This window comes from Corythoichthys intestinalis, chromosome 7, assembly GCF_030265065.1.
Source record: "Corythoichthys intestinalis isolate RoL2023-P3 chromosome 7, ASM3026506v1, whole genome shotgun sequence".
Classification (NCBI taxonomy): domain Eukaryota; kingdom Metazoa; phylum Chordata; class Actinopteri; order Syngnathiformes; family Syngnathidae; genus Corythoichthys; species Corythoichthys intestinalis.
The window spans coordinates 15,926,867-15,945,562 of record NC_080401.1 but is presented as its reverse complement, the minus strand read 5'-3'; the positions used below and the strand labels follow the sequence as shown (position 1 = coordinate 15,945,562).

Here is an 18,696-nt window from a genome sequence, read left to right as displayed (position 1 = left end):
CATAAAATGTAGGCCAAGTGAACATTTCCTTCACATACCTACGTAAGTACGTAGCTCTTGTAACGGTTTGACTCATTGCTCAATTGATGTCACGTTCCCTCAGGTAAGATGGGGGTAACCTGTTGTTTTACGAAAGAAAAAGGCAAAAGCGAAGGCAAAGACAATGAAAAACTTGATGGAAAATGTAAAGGCAAAGGAAAAAAATGCCATTGTATTTCCGTCTGTGTTTTTTAATGACAAAAAGTAAACGTCAATGACAAAAATTGTCATTGTTTTTTCATTTGTGTTTTTCAATAACAAAAAGTAATAGACGCTGTCAAAATATACCTTTTTATTTTCATTTATTTATTTATACACTTATTTCTCCTAATATTTTTTATTTATTTTAATTTTGGCACTCCCGTGATTCCAAACAAAGACCAAAAAACACCAACATCATGTGGTAGAAATGCTGTACAAATTTTAATGTAAACCACTTCTCCAATATACAGGGGTTGGACAAAATGATGGGAACGCCTTTAAAATCAACAAAAACTAATTTAATATGGTGTAGGTCCCCCTTTTGCGGCAATTCAATCATTCAATTCTTCAGTTTGAATACCCTCTAACGTGTGTTAAGAGATGATGGCGGTGAAAATCGATGTCTCAAGTGAATCTCTAAAACTGACCATAGATGCTCAATAATGTTGAGGTCTTGGGATTGTGCCGGCCATACGAGATGCTCAACTTAATTAGAATATTCCTAATGGCATTCTTTAACAATTATGTTGAATGATTATGACGCCAAAATGTTAGGTGTTTTCATTATTTTGTCCAACCCTGTATTTCTAACAGACAACTTGCAATCAGAGGTGGGTAGTAACATGATACATTGACTCAGTGACATTTGCTTGAGTACCTTTTTAGAGAACTTGTCAGAGAAGATACATTGGAATGCTATTCCAATGCCATTACATTAAGCAATACTGAATTCATTTGATTTGTTTTTTTGTATCAGTGGTCACATATCTTTTTGCCTTTTTTGACGTACTGCCCAGAAAAATAATTTTCATAATTTCAGACCCTTACCATATCATTTCTTTCACTTTGAGCAGTGTTTTATAATCCTTGACAGGGGTTTCATAGTTGCTGCTACATGGAGATAACCTCACCCATTTTAAAACTACAATTTTTGCACTGTTTCTGCCTTACTGGAAGATAATGCCGGTAAGCATCCAGTTCCAGGGATGAGACACATGATCAATGACTTTCCCTATTATCAAGTGATGCTGAGCCACAGCAACGTTTTACTGATAAATAGAATTTACTTCGCGGTCCTTTTGGGTGTTTGGAGCACACAAAAGTCATTTTGAGCTGCTTGGCAAACCATTTGCCGTCAGTTCGAAAACTGCACTCAGAAACTGCATGTCCAACTAAATGTCCAATCCATTTTCCTGACTGGAATGGATGTTTAGTGCCGCCAGTGACAGACAATAAGTTAAATGTGTCCTTTAAGGGTTAAAAACAATGAATAGATTATTCATGCATGAAAAGATCAATCCAGTTCAGTTCATAATCTAATGCATGCTTTGCGTTTGATGCCCTTGCGCAGTAGAGATTAACACCTATAATCCCGCATCTGCATATGTTGCAAATAAGTGAAATCTGAAGCTAATAAATGTATTTTTTGCCATGTGGACTGTACAACAAAATGAAGTAAAAGAATATCATTTGGATAAATAAACAGCACACGACAAAACATTCCACACATAGTCTGCGGTTTAAGTTTACATTTTATTGTAATTGGCAGTAGTGGCATGAATGGAAATAAACATTGTTGCATGAAGGTTTCAATCTTAAGCACACTGAGCAGTGCAACGGCAGGCTACGTGGGCTTCGGTGGTTTCCCTTAGGTCCACGCTCTTCTCGAAGATGCTGCTCATTCCCCCAGAACGGTTCAGTTGGGTGTCTGTAAAAATAAATAAGTAAATAAGTGGTCAGCAGTGAAGGCTAGTAAGAACTGTGGAGGACAGTACTGTAAACCTTTTGTGGACTCACCAGCAGGCAGGCAATGGAAGCCAACTGAGACAGTGGTGGTTCTCAGTGGCATGCAGCCAGGCAGACAGCGCAGCACCGGCTCAACAGAGAAGCATTTGGACTCTTGGCCGTGGAGTATGATCTGTTTCTCCAGCTTGACAGACTCAAGCTTCATGTAACACTCTGGAATAGGTTGGAACAAAATTGTTTGTTGCCATATATGGGATCAAAAACTACCTCTAGCCATGTGAGATTTTACTAGAGTCCATATGGGCAATGAAGATGTTAAAGGCAGTGGTTTTACCTGTGGCGTCTCTGCAGCTCTCAGCGGGCAGCACCCAGGAATGAGCATAACTGACCGCGCTCTTGGTCAAACGTGTGTTGGGCGTTCGGTATTCCTGTCTGATCTCCCCATCGGCTTTTCCACAAAGACCACAGGTCTGTCCTCTCATCCAGTCCACTACTTTAACCTAGACCAAAGTGTTGTGTTTAGAAATGCACTGGATGCGAATTCTGCACTTGATCTTGAACTGCCTACCTTCTGGACATTGATGTCAAAGTACACCTCCTGAAGACCATGTTTGGGAGCGTGGAGGGCGATGCCCTGACCACTCTGTTTGATCTGGATGTCGGCTGAAACGTGGCAGCAAGTTGTTCATTAAGTATTGACTTGAACACATTAAGAATGACTTCAAGAAGAAGAAAAACAAACCTGTTGGATGACGGTATGGCAGCTTATTAACAGGGATTTCTTTTTTGTCAACCTTCACCGTGGGAACACTGTCCTTCAGATACATCTCGACATCACTGATCCCAAAAAACAAAAAGAGGCAAATCAGATGTGAGTAAAAGTACACACATGTAGTTTTTCCCACTTCCTTTAAGGTGATGAGCATTTCCTTACATATCTGCAATCTTCACAATGAGCATGTTTTGTTCTCGTTCTTGGTCTCTCTTCAGCATAACAATGAATTTAGCCTCAGCGGTGCAGTCCTGAGCCAAAACCTGGGGGCAGGAGTGAGGCATCTCTGCCTTGAATGTCCTGTTGTTGAATGTGTTCACTGTGTCCTTGGATACTCTGCATTCAACTGGGCAGGGTAAGCATATGAATTCCAGTGTTCATGAGGCATCCGGCATCCATTTTCACTTCAGTTTTTGTTCAAAATTGTTAACTAAGCCCTATAACCGGAAATGGATGTTTTACCTGCATGAGCCTTGCTGACCATGTAAGAGATGGTGTCAACCCAGCTATCGTCATACGCCTTCAACTCTGACGCAGTTTCACCAATTGGCAGGGAAATGGGAAGAGGGATGCCTTCTTTGAAGATTGTGCTCTGTAAATAATAGATTGTGATTAGTATCTGAGTGACAGATATGTTATAAACTAGTATAGCAAGATCAAAAAAGCGTTTTACCCTTGGTGTCTTGAGGACAATATTCAGGCTTTGTTCTGAAGCAATCGCCACTGTCAGTTTGATCTGATTGGGAACATTCTTGACCTTTGCCACGCTAACTCCCGTTTCCAGAACTAATCTTGAAACATATTCAGACCACCTGTAACCAAAAAAAATCAGAGTAGAAGTTAGGTTTGGGAACTTTGTTAGGTTAACTTTACGCTACACTGTGACTTTTACCTCTTTGCATAGTATCTCATGTTGCTTGGCAGTTTGTCCCAGGTCAGCTTCAAACGGAGCGCTGGTTCTTGACCAACAAGACCAGTTTCAGCAGCGATCTCAGTCATGTATTGTTTGCAGTTAATACCCCAGGCAATCTTGGCCTGAAAATGTTATAGTCACAATTAGCCTTTGCTTAATAGTGGGGGTAGTCTGAATCAAATGTCGCACTGTTACCATCAACTTGTGGTCGCTCAGCATCACACCATCAGCACAAATTCTCCAGTTGTTTTTCTCTGCCAGGTTGGCAAAAATGATCTGCACTCTGGAAGTCGCTTTATCAAAGTAAGCTGCAATCTGGTACCCTTGTTCCTTGCGGTCGGCCCTCACGGCACGGATAAGGATGGTCACAGTTGGAGGGGTGGCACTAGCGAGGTATTTAGCCTAAAAAAAACCACACAAAAATTTCTTTTAAGAAAAATTTTTCCCAATTGAACGCATGTGGTTGGTTCTGGTGTGGCACTGACCTTATTGTAGATGGCCTCAAAACTGCGAGCACTGCTGTGGCTATTGCGGCGACTTGCAGGTACTGAATGCTATAACCAAGATCAAAAGATTTAAAAGAATGAGGCAAAGTACAACATACACTAAATTTATTTCATGGTTGAAATAGAAAATACCTGGTGGATGTGGATCTTGGTAAAATTCATGTCGTACAATTCTTGCTGCAACGGTAAGATAATTGCATTATTATTATGATTATTTTAAAAGATGCTTAAAGTAGTGTTTTTATTAGTTTGTGCCGCACCTTTGACTGAGAGCTAGAAGAAGAACTGCTGCTACTGCTGCTGCTGCTGCTTCTTCTGCTGCTGCTGGAGACGCTGCTGGAGGATTTGCTTGATTTCAGGCTGGATCTACTGCTGGAAGATTTTCTGGAACGAAGACTGGATTGGCTGCTGGATGATTTGCTTGAATGAAGGCTGGATCTGCTGCTAGAGGATTTGCTTGAATGAAGGCTGGATCTGCTGCTGGAGGATTTGCTAGAAGGCCTTTGCAACTTGGATGGCTTGTCAGTCGGGTCAAGAGTGTCAACCATTTTGCTTATTTTGCGAGAGGAACTTGAAGAGCTCTTGGATGGCCTAGAAACGCTTGAGCTGCTTGAGCGAGAGCTAACAGAACTAGAGCTGCGAGAGCTGGAAGAGGTACGGTTCTTCAGACCAGGAACAAGGATCTTTTTCAGCTTCATCAGGACATTCTTGTCCTCAAGAATAGTGTCATCTTGACTCAGGTCAATGACTTTGATGATCTTTTCTGCTGCTTTCTCTCCAACTTGAATCTCAATTTCAACCTTCTCGATTGCTGGTCCAGAAGCTGGAACCAAAGACACATATATGTTCCATAGCAACCAAAGTGCAACTTTTAACAGTAATTACATCTTTTCTACTTGCCTGGTGTAACCTCAATAAAAACGGAATGCTTTCCAATGACGGCATACAGTGGAACATCTCGAATGACTGATGCACTGCGAGATTCAATCACAGCGCATGCCTTGATTCCAAAGGTTTCCATTTCTTTACAAAGCTTTTTCTCAAATGCCTTAATGAGTTTGTTCATTTTGCTTGGTTGATTGGAGATCAGTTCAGATGACACTGACTGTAAAAGTATGTCAGGGAAATGTATTACCTCGTAGGAAATCAGTTGAACACAGTGGACAAAGACTCAAACTCACCTTGTGACCACTCATAGAGGATGTCATCCTGGAATATCTGGATGAGGACTTCTTTGAGGACTGTGGTGAATAATCGGCCGGAATCAGTGGTGTTATCTTAGCAGCTGCGAGGTCTTCCACATTTCGGGCAACAGCAAATGTCTCAACACTGTTAGGATGCAGCAAAAACAGGATATCAGAAATTGCAAACATAATTGATGTTAGTTGAGGATGCCAGAAAAATGTACATACAGTGCTGATGCAATCTTATTGACTCCCTGGACTGGCAGGAGCTCAAACTTGAAGTTGCCCTTGATCATGTCAAGTCTTGCTTCAATCTTTGCTGGGAGAACAGTGTGAACTTTGGCTCTTGAGACCACTACAGCCTGGGCCAATGCAGTATTTACACCCATCACTGCATAGGTATACTTGGAAACACTGTAAGATAGAGAAATGTTAAAATTTGGGGATTTTGGTGGGGGAGGGTTTGTTTCATTTAAGAGAGTTTTTTTTGTTTTGTTTTTAAATTGTGTAAGTTTACCTAGGAGTAAATGCCGCCTTAATGCTGATGTCAGACTTAAGAAGTTGAGAGGGGTTGAATCGCTGAGCTGGAGGTGGCGACACAGTGGCTTGGACTATTAGAAAGGGACAAGGACATTAGTATTTTGTCTTGTATGAGTGATGTTTTAACAGAGGTTGACCATACGTTCAAGGGCCGTATTTATCACAGATGAAGTATAGAAACTGAGTTCCATAGGTAGACCGACAACAGTGGGCATGATGCGACGAACTTCAGCACCCAGCATTGGCAGAGCATAGTTAAATTTCACACCAGCCAGGAGCTGATCTAAGGCCTTCCTTCCATAAGACTGAACTTCTGGCCCGGTGACAATCTGTTTAAAAAAAAAAAAAAAAAAAAAATCACTTTAAGCTTTGGGTTTGAAAATTAAGGGGACTTCAAATGACATGCAATGTTAACAGGCACATACCGCCATCAGCTGATCAACCACTACTTTGTCGACATCGACAAAGGCAATATCCTGTCCGAAAAGCTTAACATGTGCTGAGGCTAGGGGCTTCCTTGAAGGCTGGGCCCTCCATTCAGAAAGCTAGAGGTGGGTTTTGGAAAAAAGTGAGAATATACCATATTCTGATTTCTGTGAGCACTATAGTATATGCTATAGACAACAGATAATATGAACTTACAGCCTTGAGAACTCTCTTCATTTTGGTAAGCCTATCAGCATCGTCAGAAAGATTTGGGACTTTAAGAAGGGCTTCTTGGATTCCCTCAGTCCTCACTCCAACCTGATCGGGTAAATAGCATTATAATACTGTGTAATTTTAAGAAAAAACAACACCATAAAAACTAAAGTGGTTAATATTAATCTGAAATATTGCTTTCATTGTACCTCAATAACATCAGCATAAACTCCCGCGAAGTACAAGCGAGCTTTAGCCATAACAGCTCTTGGCAAAACAGTTGCAGCGTCATTCACATAGAAGGCACTGGCAGCAGCACCAACCATCCAGGGGCCTGGAAAAATAAAGTGGGAACCATCAACTCACTAAATCAGACAAGCTCTGAATACATTAATAATCTGCCAAAACCTTACTGTAGTAGCCATCAACAAGCAGCGCTCTGCTGAAGCGATAGCTTAGTCTGTTAAGTTTGGGGCTGAGGATCTTCAAAGCAACATTGCAGGCTGCAGCACTGCAAATAGAATAAAATTTTAAATAGAGATGTCCCACCGATCGATCGGATCCGATCACGTCATTTTCAAAGTATCAGGATCGGCAAAAAAATATCGGCCATGCCTTTTTTTAATATATATACAGTATATATTTTGATTAAATCGTTTTCTAATTGTATTTAACGTTACAGACATAATATGTTACACTCATCCAGAGTCTTTAGTTTAGGCTTAAGGTAGGGTTATCAAATTTATCCCAATGACGGCGGTAATTAATTTTTTAAAAAATGTATTACGATAAAATATTTAACACAATTAATGCATGCGTTGCACGAGCCACGCAAGCATTGTCGAGCTCAATCTGATATGGCACCATTTCACTGACAGAGAGACAAAAGGCTGCGTATAATGAGTAGAATGAATTTTGACAGTCTTTGGAGCCTTTTTTAATTGACTGTAACCTTACAATCCCTCTCACTACAATTAGAAATATCGTGGGAAGCAATATGGGGAAGCAAGTAATTAACTGATCTTTTTCTTAACACCCTATTCTATTTCCCAACGCAGAGAAGATATATCAATTGGTAGCACTACGCACAGTCATGGGTGCACTTCCCATCATGCATTTGGGCAGAAGTTAAATGCCTGAATTATCATCAACTGAAAGCTCATAAAAATCCACTAGATGGCAATATTTCGTCACAATATACAAAGTCACATCTGTCCTTTGAGAATTACAAGTCTTTCTATCCGTGGATCCCTCTCACAGAAAGAATGTTAATAATGTAAATGCCATCTTGAGGATTTATTGTCATAATAAACAAATACAGTACTTATGTACTGTATGTTGAATGTATACATTCGTCCGAGTTTTATTCATTTTTTCTTAATGCATTGCCAAAATGTATATGATCGGGAAAAATTATCGGGAATGATTGGAATTGAATCGGGAGCAAAAAAAAGCAAACGGATCGGGAAATGTCGGGATCGGCAGATACTCAAATTAAAACGATCGGGATCGGATCGGGAGCAAAAAAAACATAATCGGAACAACCCTAATTTTAAATAAAAATGAATCCTATCTTCAGCATCTACTTTGTAAGAGCCACAATAGGTAACCTGACAGTTTCTAGGGTACTTACACGTGCACAGAATCAGGAGTGGTGGATCTCGTCATTGCCTTCATGTAAGAGTAGACCAAACTGGTAACCTGAAGATTCGGTTCCCTCAAAAGTGCATTAGCAATGGTAGTCACCAAACCCATGGGCAGTTTGGTCTCAAACAGCACAATGGCAGAAACCATACGGAGCTCTGGGTCAAGAGTTTTATCCATGAACAGCTGAATAACAACCTCTTGGACCTAATTCACAATAGTACAGAGGTGGTAAATCACACATCGCTCCCAAGCATTTTTATTGAAAGAAATCAGAGCATAAATTTATACCATTTTCGGCTCTCTCTTCGCAATGTTCCTAAGTGCCAAAACACCTTCGATGTGAACTCGGAGTGGCAGATTAGCAGCAGCATTGCCAAAGATAGGCAGAACCTTCATGATTGGCTTGAGGCTGCTAGGATGTCCTGCATTACCAAGAATTTTAAGAAGGTAGATTATATCATCTGGAGTACCCTTGGAAATAGCCTTGGCAACCAGATCGTGGACATCCTGTTGAGACAAATGAATATATAGCAATATTGTTGATGCTACAATTATAACAGTTTCAACTGGAGAAACGCTAAAGTACAAAGCAATCATACCTTGATGAGGTCCACTGGACAAGTTGGGTTCTCGGCACAGTATTTAGAAACCAGACTGCCAAAGCCAAGCGCAGCAATTTGACTCAAAACTGGAGTTTCCATGACCTTTGGTGTCTCGGAAATATCCTGAATCGAGATGTATTCATCAAAACACGTCTCAACGACCTATTTTCTCTGGTTAAAATTACTCAAGGTGGCATTTAGCATTGACTTACTGAAATGAGCTGAATGGCTTCCAAGTCAGCAGTCACCATGTGCACGGCTACCATAAGAGCCCGAGTTGCTTCAGCTTCGGTCAGTTGACCATTGAGGAAATGTTCTTTAATGAACCTCAGTGAAACGTGAGTGCCAATGGCAGGGACTGTATTCAGGATCCATTCTCTGTATAAAGAAATATAATGGGAAAAAACTTAACATTTTGCTTTTTTTTGCTTGGGTATATTTTCAAATCACAGTAGCAACTACCTATGTTCTGGACGTGATTTGAACTGCGACCAGAGGGCTTCAATCGTTTGGTATTTGGCGGTACGGAACAGCTGAATGAGCTCAATAAATTTAAGAGGTGCATCTTCATGGACTTTGGCAACATTGTTGGTCACCACGTGATTCAGAATCTCAACGATCTATTAATCAAAAAGTAAAGTGGGTGGCTTCAAGGTTTAAGTGAAAACATTTTCGACAGATGGGAAAAATTTTGTCAAGTACCTGAGCCTCAGCGTTGGTAATCCTTAGAAGCTGGATGGGTGTCTGAAGCAGCTCGCTGCCAAACTCGTACTGCAGGTTTCCGCGGTGGATGTAATCAGTTTTGAGGGGCTCAACTGAAGTTTTCTGGATCTCGAGGAATTTCAGGGACTGCCTGGAAAGCAAAACTCTTTCGTAAACAAACTGTCCGTTGGTTTGACACCTTATCTTTCATTTGGAATACATACTTGGACTCCATCTGGGCAGCACCGTTCAGGATGTTGATGGGAGAGAACTGAACCAGCTCGGTCGAGTAAGCTTCCAGGAGTAGAGCTCCTGTGGCTGATGGCTTCATGACATAGTTGAATCCTGCTGTTCCCTTTAGGGCTTTGCCTCTCTACATGAACAGAAAAAGAAGATGTAATTACAGTGAAATATGACCGCGTGCGTAATAACTTGCACTTACCAATTGACACTCAGGACATCTTTCTGTGTAAGCCATGCCTATGTCCTTGACAATTCTCTCCTGGCAGTGGTTCAAGTCTTTGGTCTTGGTCAAAAGGATGCGGTCAGCCTTTGCATCCTCAGTGATGACATAACTGGTCTTGCACACACCCTGTACGCCAGGCTAATCCACCAAATTCAAAGTATACATGAGAGCTCAAGTAAGAGGTACAGAGAATGATGAAAGTGGTTAGTTGTACCTCCTGGAGCTCGTAGACGTTCATTGTCTTCTTGATGTTCATTTGGAAAATATTGAGGATTCCCCTGATGATATTCAGTACAGAAGTAGAGATACCAGCTGGTGCGTACACTTTGCCTACAACACCATTAACGTATTCAAACTTGAGTGGTGTCTTCAGCTGAGCTGCCAGGGCAGAGGTGAGCTTAGTGGCTGGTACAAAAGCGTCTTTGGGCCAGACACCACTATACTCAAAGAGCTCTGGTTCCAGGAGCTGCAAGCAAAAGCGACCAAGTAGTCAAATAACTTTGTGTCATTCCTTGGATGTCATTAAAATGTGATTGTACTGACACAAGATTGGTTTCTACCTTCAGTACTAAGGTGTCAGTAGCCAATGGACTGATTAGAACTTTGCTCCGAATTTTGAACCCAGCACGAGCCAGACCCTCTTCGGGTAGTCCCCCCATAAGAATTGCTTCATATTTGTAGGAGTATGTCTTTCCAACATCAAATTCTGGAGCTGCAACAAGATTTAGTTGATGCTATTCAATTGGAGTATCAAAACTCATTTTCCTAATTTTAGCAAGCATTCACTTACCTATTTTGACTTGGTGGCCCGCTGAATGAATAGTGAAAATAGAGTCAGTTTACATTCTAAAGGAAGCACTAAACAATGTGTGTCTCATACTAGTGCAAAATAGCTGCTCTTAAAATTATAACTCTAGTTGAAATAGTAAAAAGACATACCGACAAAGGCCACAGCCAAGGCTAGCAGGAGCACCCTCATGGCGACGGATGTGACAGACTGATGTCAGATGCTCCCTTATAAAGGCGCTTCTTCTTTTGCACGCGGGACCAAAAACAACTATGATTAACTAGGCATCTATCTGTCAATGGTGTTATCTTGCCCCGACCATGGAGGTTAAACAAACAAGACAAATAAAAGATGTCAGTAATGAAACAAGTCAACTCAACCTGACTCTTGCCTTTTGAATTTCTCAACAGTCACCTCAACACACCCCTGCTTAAACATAATTTATTTTCATATTTTCGCATCTTGATTTTGTTTCCTGTTTTTGTTGTTGTTGTTGTTGTTGTTGTTGTTATGGTGTTTATCATTACACAATGAAAGACAACCATCCAAAATATTTTGACGTTTTGATTAACCTTTTCAGGGACATTGTTCACTACAAAGGACAGTTATTCAAAACGTGACACTTAAGACCTTTAACCCTTTATAGAGTAAGTGACTCTTTGATAATAGTATTTATTTATTAATATTAATATTATTATTCATTTATTTTTTTATACCCTTGACTCTTATGTGACTATTTTTGGTCATTAAAAAAAAATATATATATATATATTAGTGTTGCACCGATACCATTTTTTGGCCCCGATACCGATACAGATACCTGGCTGTGCAGTATCGGCCGATACCATACCGATGCCACCCCATTTATATATATATATATATATATATATATATATATATATATATATATATATATTAGGGCTGTCAAAATTATCGCGTTAACGCGCGGTAATTAATTTTTTAAATTACAATCACGTTAAAATATTTGACGCAATTAACGCACATGTCCCGCTCAGACAGTATTCTGCCTTTTGGTAAGTTTTACAGCGAACTCTAGTGGTCGCTATGCGACATGGTTTATTTTTTTCTTGCCAGTTCAATGTGGCTGCACGGCGTCTCGGGCTGACGCCTACGTTGTAATGTTGTGCTTATATGATCCTTGGACAAGATTTGTCCATAAGTATGGTTGTTGTAAAGAATGTACATATTATGTTAGTAAGCGAAATGTTCTATTTTTTGTATGAGACGCTTTTTGTTTATGTTTAGTGAACCTGTATAGCGTGCTAAGCTAACGTTGTTGCTGATGCAATGCTTGTGTACTTTTTTTTTTTGTAGTTTTACGACGGTCTAAAGAGGACAATGGTTTGAGGCTATTTTATTAATAAATCAGATGAAAAAGGAAGAAGTCTGATTATTAAGGAGTCGTTCACTAGCTGTCTAGCTTTGGAAAAAGTAGACGCTTCGGAGTGAGGACAGCATAGACAGATTTAAATGACAGTAGAGTGAAATGCCCACTACAGTCCTTATGTACCGTATGTTGAATGTACAGTGGGGAGAACAAGTATTTGATACACAAATACTTGTTCTCCCCACTGTATATATCCATCATGTGTCTTATCTTTCCGTTCCAACAATTTATTTTACAGAATATATATATAATTTACAGAAAATATGGCATATTTTATAGATGGTTTGAATTGCGATTAATTGCGATTAATTACGATTAATTAATTTTTAAGCTGTAATTAACTCGATTAAAAATTTTAATCGTTTGACAGCCCTAATATATATATATATATATATATTTTTTTTTTTTCCCAAAGAGCTACATAATTGGATGTGAAATCATTCTATCAAGGCTTTGTCAGGCTGTTGCTTACCTTTGCAAAATAGGAAAAAGACTACTACAAAGTGAATAGTCTACTAAACCCTAGTAGACAATAGTTGAATAAACCTTTGGCTCTCGAAGGCCAAAATAGTGCTACATTTGTGAAATTAATAAAACATGTATAATGCTAGCCCAACAGTAAGAAAGTAAAAATAAATTCATAATAATAAACTCTGAATGAACTGAATAAACTTTTTTAAACCTCTCAAAGGCCAAACAGTGCAACTTTCATGAAATTATTGTCACATTCTGCTGCTGGTTAGACTGTGTTTTGTTGCTGGGCTGGTCGTGGGGGCGTTCCTGATGTCACACCTGAATCCAATGCAGGCTCATCAGCGCAGCATTTAAGCACGGGTGGTCTCAAAGATATTTGCCTTGCTGATCGCCATTTGACATCTCGCACTAGAGTCTCGCTACATTTGCTTGTTACGCCCCTGCATTGGGTTTTTTTCTGTTAGCATGCTGCTCTCGTTTGTAACCTCTACCATGTGTTTGAATGTTTTTATTTTGGCTTTTTGGCTCGCTGTCTATCGTCTTAGTTAACCTTCAAGTTTGTAGTATTGAGCTCCGTCGACCTGCTTTCACGGGGTCCTTTTGTTATTTCTTCTATCCCGCGATCGCGTGTTATTTTTTTGTTTGCAATCATTAAACCCTTGTACGTATCCCCCGCTTGTTGTCTGCTTCGAGTTCCAACTTTGTTTCCGCATTTGCGGACGCTAACAATTATAAGTAATCATAATTGACCACAGCATCCCGTCTCTCTATTAGCCTCCTTTATTTCGGGAGGGGGGAGTCCCTTATTTCTATTTCTGAAAGGTGGCAACCCTACTTTGGAAACAGTTCCCAAATTACTGAGGCATTTCTTTCAGTAAAACACAATAAAAGTAAAGTAGACGTAGTGAACTGACCAGAGATTGTTGCTCCGATCCAGCGCCCTTCTTCTGGATAGCAGTCCTGCTCTTGCAGGCTCAAACTCGTTGTGTTCGTTCACATATTTTATGTGAACGAACACAACGAGTTTTATGTGTTAGTGTTTTATCAGGTTCGAGGTATTGAAATTGGCCGATTTAACTCCACATCTGGAAACTTTCAGGCCGCAAATCTTGCATGCAGCCATTGATTTTAATCGACGGGATTTCTATTTTGAAATACTTCCTGATCGCCGCCATTTCTCCTGGTTTGTTTTTCATCCATATGAAAAAGCGGCCTTGTTATTGGTTAGGAGTGCTCGCTCTCATTGGTCTGGAGCAGGCCAATAGCGATAGCTGCTTGGTGTTCACGTGTCATCACACAACACAGAGACAGAGTGTAGTGAGCGCCAGGAGGAAAAAAAGGCTGCGGTCAAATGTTATAATAATGGACCAGTAAATGGTATCGGCGCCGTCTTTGTTGGTACTCGCCGATACCGATACCACCATTTCGGGCTGGATTGGCGCCCCCTGCCGATACTAGTATCGGTACATCTTTAATATATATATATATATAAATCAATTTCAATCAGTTTTTGCTCTTGTACCCCTCTATAAAATAAACTGCTGTATTTTAAGCTAAAAGAACTGTTGTGTTTGATACAACAATGTCTATATGCTGCCATAGCAGTTTTATGGCGCATTAAGCCCCCAAACTATTTTTTATTTGTCCGTTTTACCCTGGAGAAACCCTTTTACAAACACAGCGCAACTGCTTTTGTTTCAACCCAGCCATAAAAAGAGGTAAGTAATTATATTTATTATTTGAAATGTCTATCATTTTTAGCTTAGAATCATTAATTGATATCTAATATTTCGTTTTTTAAAAAATGACTATTTACTCGCATATTTTAAACTTTTAAACAAATTACGTCACAATGAAAAAAATAGTGTCTGCAAATGGGTCACGGATATCTACCTCATAACTATCGCTGTATTGTATTTTTTTTGTCACTGTCGCATTTTCCCTGACATTTTAGATGATAAATAATCGATCCAAACAAAGAAAATTGAAAAAAAAATGTTTAGAAGGGTAAATATTTGAAAAAGAAAATCTCGACCACTTCTTGATGTCTGCAATTTCTGCATTGTGACCTTTGTTATATTACCATGTTTTACTCTTAAAATCCCCTAAAAGTCCGGCTGTGGCCAATCACAGCTGTGTCTTGACGCTCAGTGAGACATGCTACACGGAGTTTTTGGATTGAAACAAGGTAAGTACGTGATGATATCTTGTTAAAATCAAGGTGTCTTTAATTATGCTCTCAACTCGAGTTACGGTTTAGGGCAGGGGTGTCTAAACGTTTTGCAAAGGGGGCCAGATTTGGAGTGGTAAAAATGTGGGGGGCTGACCTTGACTGACGTTCTTCATGTAGAACAATATATCTAAGCAAATTTTAGCCATTCTGTGTGTCACATTTGCTTTACTATTTTTTTTTATTAATAATTTCAACAATCTCGCAACTAGCCTTTGTGGCGCTCTCTTTCATCTCTCGGGCTCTTGCGAAATACTGCTGCTGTAAAATTAAACTAACTTCAAGTTGCTTCAATTTCTCGCTATGTATCTCCCCTGTTATCTTGTCGTACATGTCAGCGTGTCTTGTCTGGTAATATCACCTCACATTGAACTCTTTAAAAACAGCGACTGTCTCTTTGCAAATGAGGTAGACACAGTTGTTGTGTATTTTAGTGAAGAAATATTCCAATTTCCACCTATCCTTGAAGCGTCGGCCGTTGCAGTCAACTTTCTTTTTTGTTGATTCTCGCCATTTTAGAAAATTGGGAGTAAAGGGTCACACGGGCTAATGTTGCTTAGAGTACTGCTGCCTTTTAGTGGGTAAATGAGCAGCAGCATTTAGTGTGGAAGCAACTTCATATGCTGGTAGCAGTACTGCTGACCAATTTATTAGGTCTGTGTGCGGGCCAGACGTTATTGATTTTATAACAGAGGCTGGGGGCCTGATGAAATTTAACCGCAGGCCGCATTTGGCCCCCGGGCCGGACTTTGGACATGTCTGGTTTAGGGGTTTGAATTTTTTTTTTTTTTTTTAATTCCCTCATGTTCAAAATTGTTCTTCCCCCATGAAAATTGAGATTTTAAGCCTTCCAATGATGTATCACACATGCATATAGGACAATTTTAAAATTTGGCGAAATTGGGGATCTCAGAGTGGAACTTCAAGTCACCTGAGTGTTTTCCGCCATATATATAGTACATATATATATATATATATGTTTTTTTTTTTTTTTTGCTGTTGTTAATTTTCTTCAAATGTAACCATAAAAAAGACAAGAACAGACGGAACACAATAAGGCAAACCTATTTTATGTTTTTTAAAGTAATCATTTTTGTTATTGTATTTTTTAATATATATTTTATATTAATGAATGTATAATTTAATACAATGGTAATAACAACTAAATAAATGAAACTAAAATGAATACAAACATAAATACGCACTAATGGTTATGGCCCCAAGTAATACTCTAAAGTTGAGTTCTCTTTTTTTTTTTTTTTTTTTTGTATTTAAATCATTGCATGCCCCTGATGGTGATGGACGTCCAATTGATTTAAACCGGGAAGGCTGGCTGGGAATCCTCATGTTTCAGTGCCACTGACAGCACTAGACGTCCAATTCATTTTGACTGGGAGAGTAGTCAATGTGACAAATAAGTGCCCTGTGAGGGTTAAAATAAATAAATAGATGAATAAAGAAAAATTAATATTTTCGCATGAAAGGGGTAAGTATTAAGTTAATATAATGCTTGTTTTTGGGGTTTACTGTATCAAACTGGGAGCTGTTTTTTTGGTATGGGTCTCTGATTTTGGAAATCGAGATAACCAAACTTCTCATAATGTGTCAGTTCAGTTGTACACTAGTGGCAAAATCAAACCCCAATAATCATTCAATATCTACTTGTCTGAAACTTTATATTTGATACAAATCTTGCACTGGTATAAACTTATTAACAGTGGTCATAATGTTGTGGTTAGCTGAAATGGCTGTATTTATTCCCACCAATGAGTGCCTGGTGAGTCACATCTCATTTTGATGACTACATTTCTAATAAGATTAACAATAACATATTAAAACAAATATGACATATATAAGTGCTTGTCAAGAATCAGTAAACAACTGGGGCTGCTAGATTTCACTGTTGGGATAAAATGTCATTCCGTCCTGACCTCAAATGTTGTCACAAACTACCACTATGACCTATTGGCTTTCCACTGCCAAAAAGCAATGTGACTTTACTCCTAAAGAGAAAAACTCGACCAAATAGTGGCTTACTACTGACATCATAATCTTTTTTTTAGTTCATCCATAAATGGCTTTATAAGCCCTTATTGCAAAATTCATCAATATGAAACAAGATTTGATTTGCTGCATTTTGAACCCACCAAAAGGAATATGTCAACTATTACTTGAGCAAACCATTTAATTGTGTATACTGTGATCCCTCATTTTTTGCGGTTAATGAGGACAAGAACCCGCCGCGATAGGTGAAAAACCGCAAAGTTGCCCCCTCCCCAAAGTTTTCAATGTATTTATTCAGATTTAGCATTGGAAAGAGATACATATAAGACATCTTTTTTCACCTTTTTCCCAAAAGTATAATTAAAAATATATATTGCGGAAAACAAAGGCAAGACTGAAAAAGCAGTTTCTGCTCTTGCTCTCTTCTTTAAAAGAACCTGCTGTATTTTAAGCCAAAACAAATGTTGTGTTTGATAGAACAATATGTCTATATGCTGCCATAGCAGATTCATGGCGCATTTAGCCCCTGAACTATTTTTAATTTGTCCGTTTTACCCTAGAAACCACAGACATCAGACGTCGTCTGAAAACAATCAAAACATTTGTCTCTCAAATGATGTTAATCGATTCCAACCCCCCAAAGAAACTATCAAACTTTTAACTTTTTGTTTTAATTAAGAAAATAGATTTCCACGTATTGCAATAAAAACAACCAGTGATGAGAAAATTGATAAAGAGTTGAACAATGTCTGCATGATGGTGAATTCATCCTGTGGCAGAACATGATCAGTCCAAATAAGAGTGAAGCTTAATATCCCTGCGAGTATCATAATTGTTTTTTTACATGTGATGTTGTGCTATTCGTTTTTAGATGGCAGTTGTTCATGCTTATAACTAATTAAAGATAGCTTCATAAGCCTGAATGGTGTTCTATACTTTTGTTGGTTTTTGATTCGTTGGACAATAAACTTCAACTAGGGATGGTACATAACTGTATGATGCAAGCAACTTTGCGTTTTTTACAGCATGATTGTCAACTACCGTATTTTTCGGACTATAAGTCGCACCTGAGTATAAGTCGCACCAGCCATAAAATGCTCAACGAAGAGAAAAAAAAACATATACAAGTCGCACCGGAGTATAAGTCGCATTTTTGGGGGAAATTTACTTGATAAAATCCAACACATAGAACAGATATGTCATCTTGAAAGGCAATTTAAAATAAAAATACAATACAGAACATGCTGAATAAGTGTATAGTATGATAATGTTACATGATGCATGAACAACGAAATCCTAACATGGCTGGTACGTTAACGTAACATAGCTGTTAAGAGTTATTCAGATAACTATAGCATAAAGAACATGCTAGCAAGTTTACTAAATCATCAGTGTCACTCCAAAACACCAAAATAACATGTGAAATGACATAATACTGTGTTAATAATTTCACACATAAATCGCTCCAGAGTAGGGGAGAGTGGGGTGATTTGTGCCAGTGGGGAAGTTGCGCCACCCCGTTTCTAAGCAACCATAGGGGGGGAAATGGTCATGTGACCACACATTTTTGAAGACTCAGTCATTTCACTCATCCTGAAGAGAGCCTTATTACATGAGAGGTAGGCACATTTAAGTTAAGAAAACTGTTTTTTGCCTTACAAAGTAAAGTTTCTATGATCACGTTTTTTTTTTTATTGTTGTGTCTGAACAGTTAAGTTTGAAAACATTTCACTCATGTTTTAGTGCTTTGGTAAGCTACTCTATGAATCTGTACAGCTAGCACAATGTTAGCTCAAAATTGATGGATGATGCAATTTTTCCAAAAAGGTGGGGTTG

General features: G+C 39.0%; 1 protein-coding gene across 1 annotated transcript; it reads right to left on the bottom strand.

Annotated features, from left to right (window-relative positions):
• Window positions 1-1,822: 1,822 nt before the first annotated feature.
• LOC130918968 (vitellogenin-2-like) lies at window positions 1,823-11,026 on the bottom strand. Its single transcript, XM_057841292.1, has 34 exons — window positions 10,897-11,026; window positions 10,748-10,768; window positions 10,518-10,669; window positions 10,172-10,423; window positions 9,934-10,095; window positions 9,716-9,864; window positions 9,492-9,642; window positions 9,252-9,409; window positions 9,002-9,167; window positions 8,787-8,912; window positions 8,476-8,694; window positions 8,174-8,391; window positions 6,954-7,051; window positions 6,750-6,874; window positions 6,544-6,645; window positions 6,327-6,446; window positions 6,044-6,230; window positions 5,879-5,972; window positions 5,590-5,775; window positions 5,359-5,506; window positions 5,078-5,282; window positions 4,438-5,000; window positions 4,310-4,354; window positions 4,157-4,225; window positions 3,867-4,073; window positions 3,651-3,793; window positions 3,432-3,570; window positions 3,221-3,350; window positions 2,921-3,104; window positions 2,729-2,823; window positions 2,555-2,649; window positions 2,321-2,486; window positions 2,038-2,199; window positions 1,823-1,948 (listed from the first exon to the last, which is right to left on the bottom strand). Exons 1-34 carry the CDS (start codon window positions 10,934-10,936, stop codon window positions 1,836-1,838), a joined length of 5,190 nt encoding a protein of 1,729 aa, XP_057697275.1. The 5' UTR covers window positions 10,937-11,026; the 3' UTR covers window positions 1,823-1,835.
• Between the last annotated feature and the right edge of the window lie 7,670 nt (window positions 11,027-18,696).

What these genes read in the sequence shown, in the direction of transcription:
- LOC130918968 (XM_057841292.1), bottom strand. Translation starts at nt 10,936, where the DNA reads ATGAGGGTGCTCCTGCTAGCCTTGGCTGTGGCCTTTGTCG. An exon ending in CCTCTATGAGTGGTCACAAG is followed by an intron (nt 5,283 to 5,358) that starts GTGAGTTTGAGT and finishes ATACTTTTACAG; the next exon opens with TCAGTGTCATCTGAACTGAT. An exon ending in GGTCAGCAAGGCTCATGCAG is followed by an intron (nt 3,105 to 3,220) that starts GTAAAACATCCA and finishes TACCCTGCCCAG; the next exon opens with TTGAATGCAGAGTATCCAAG.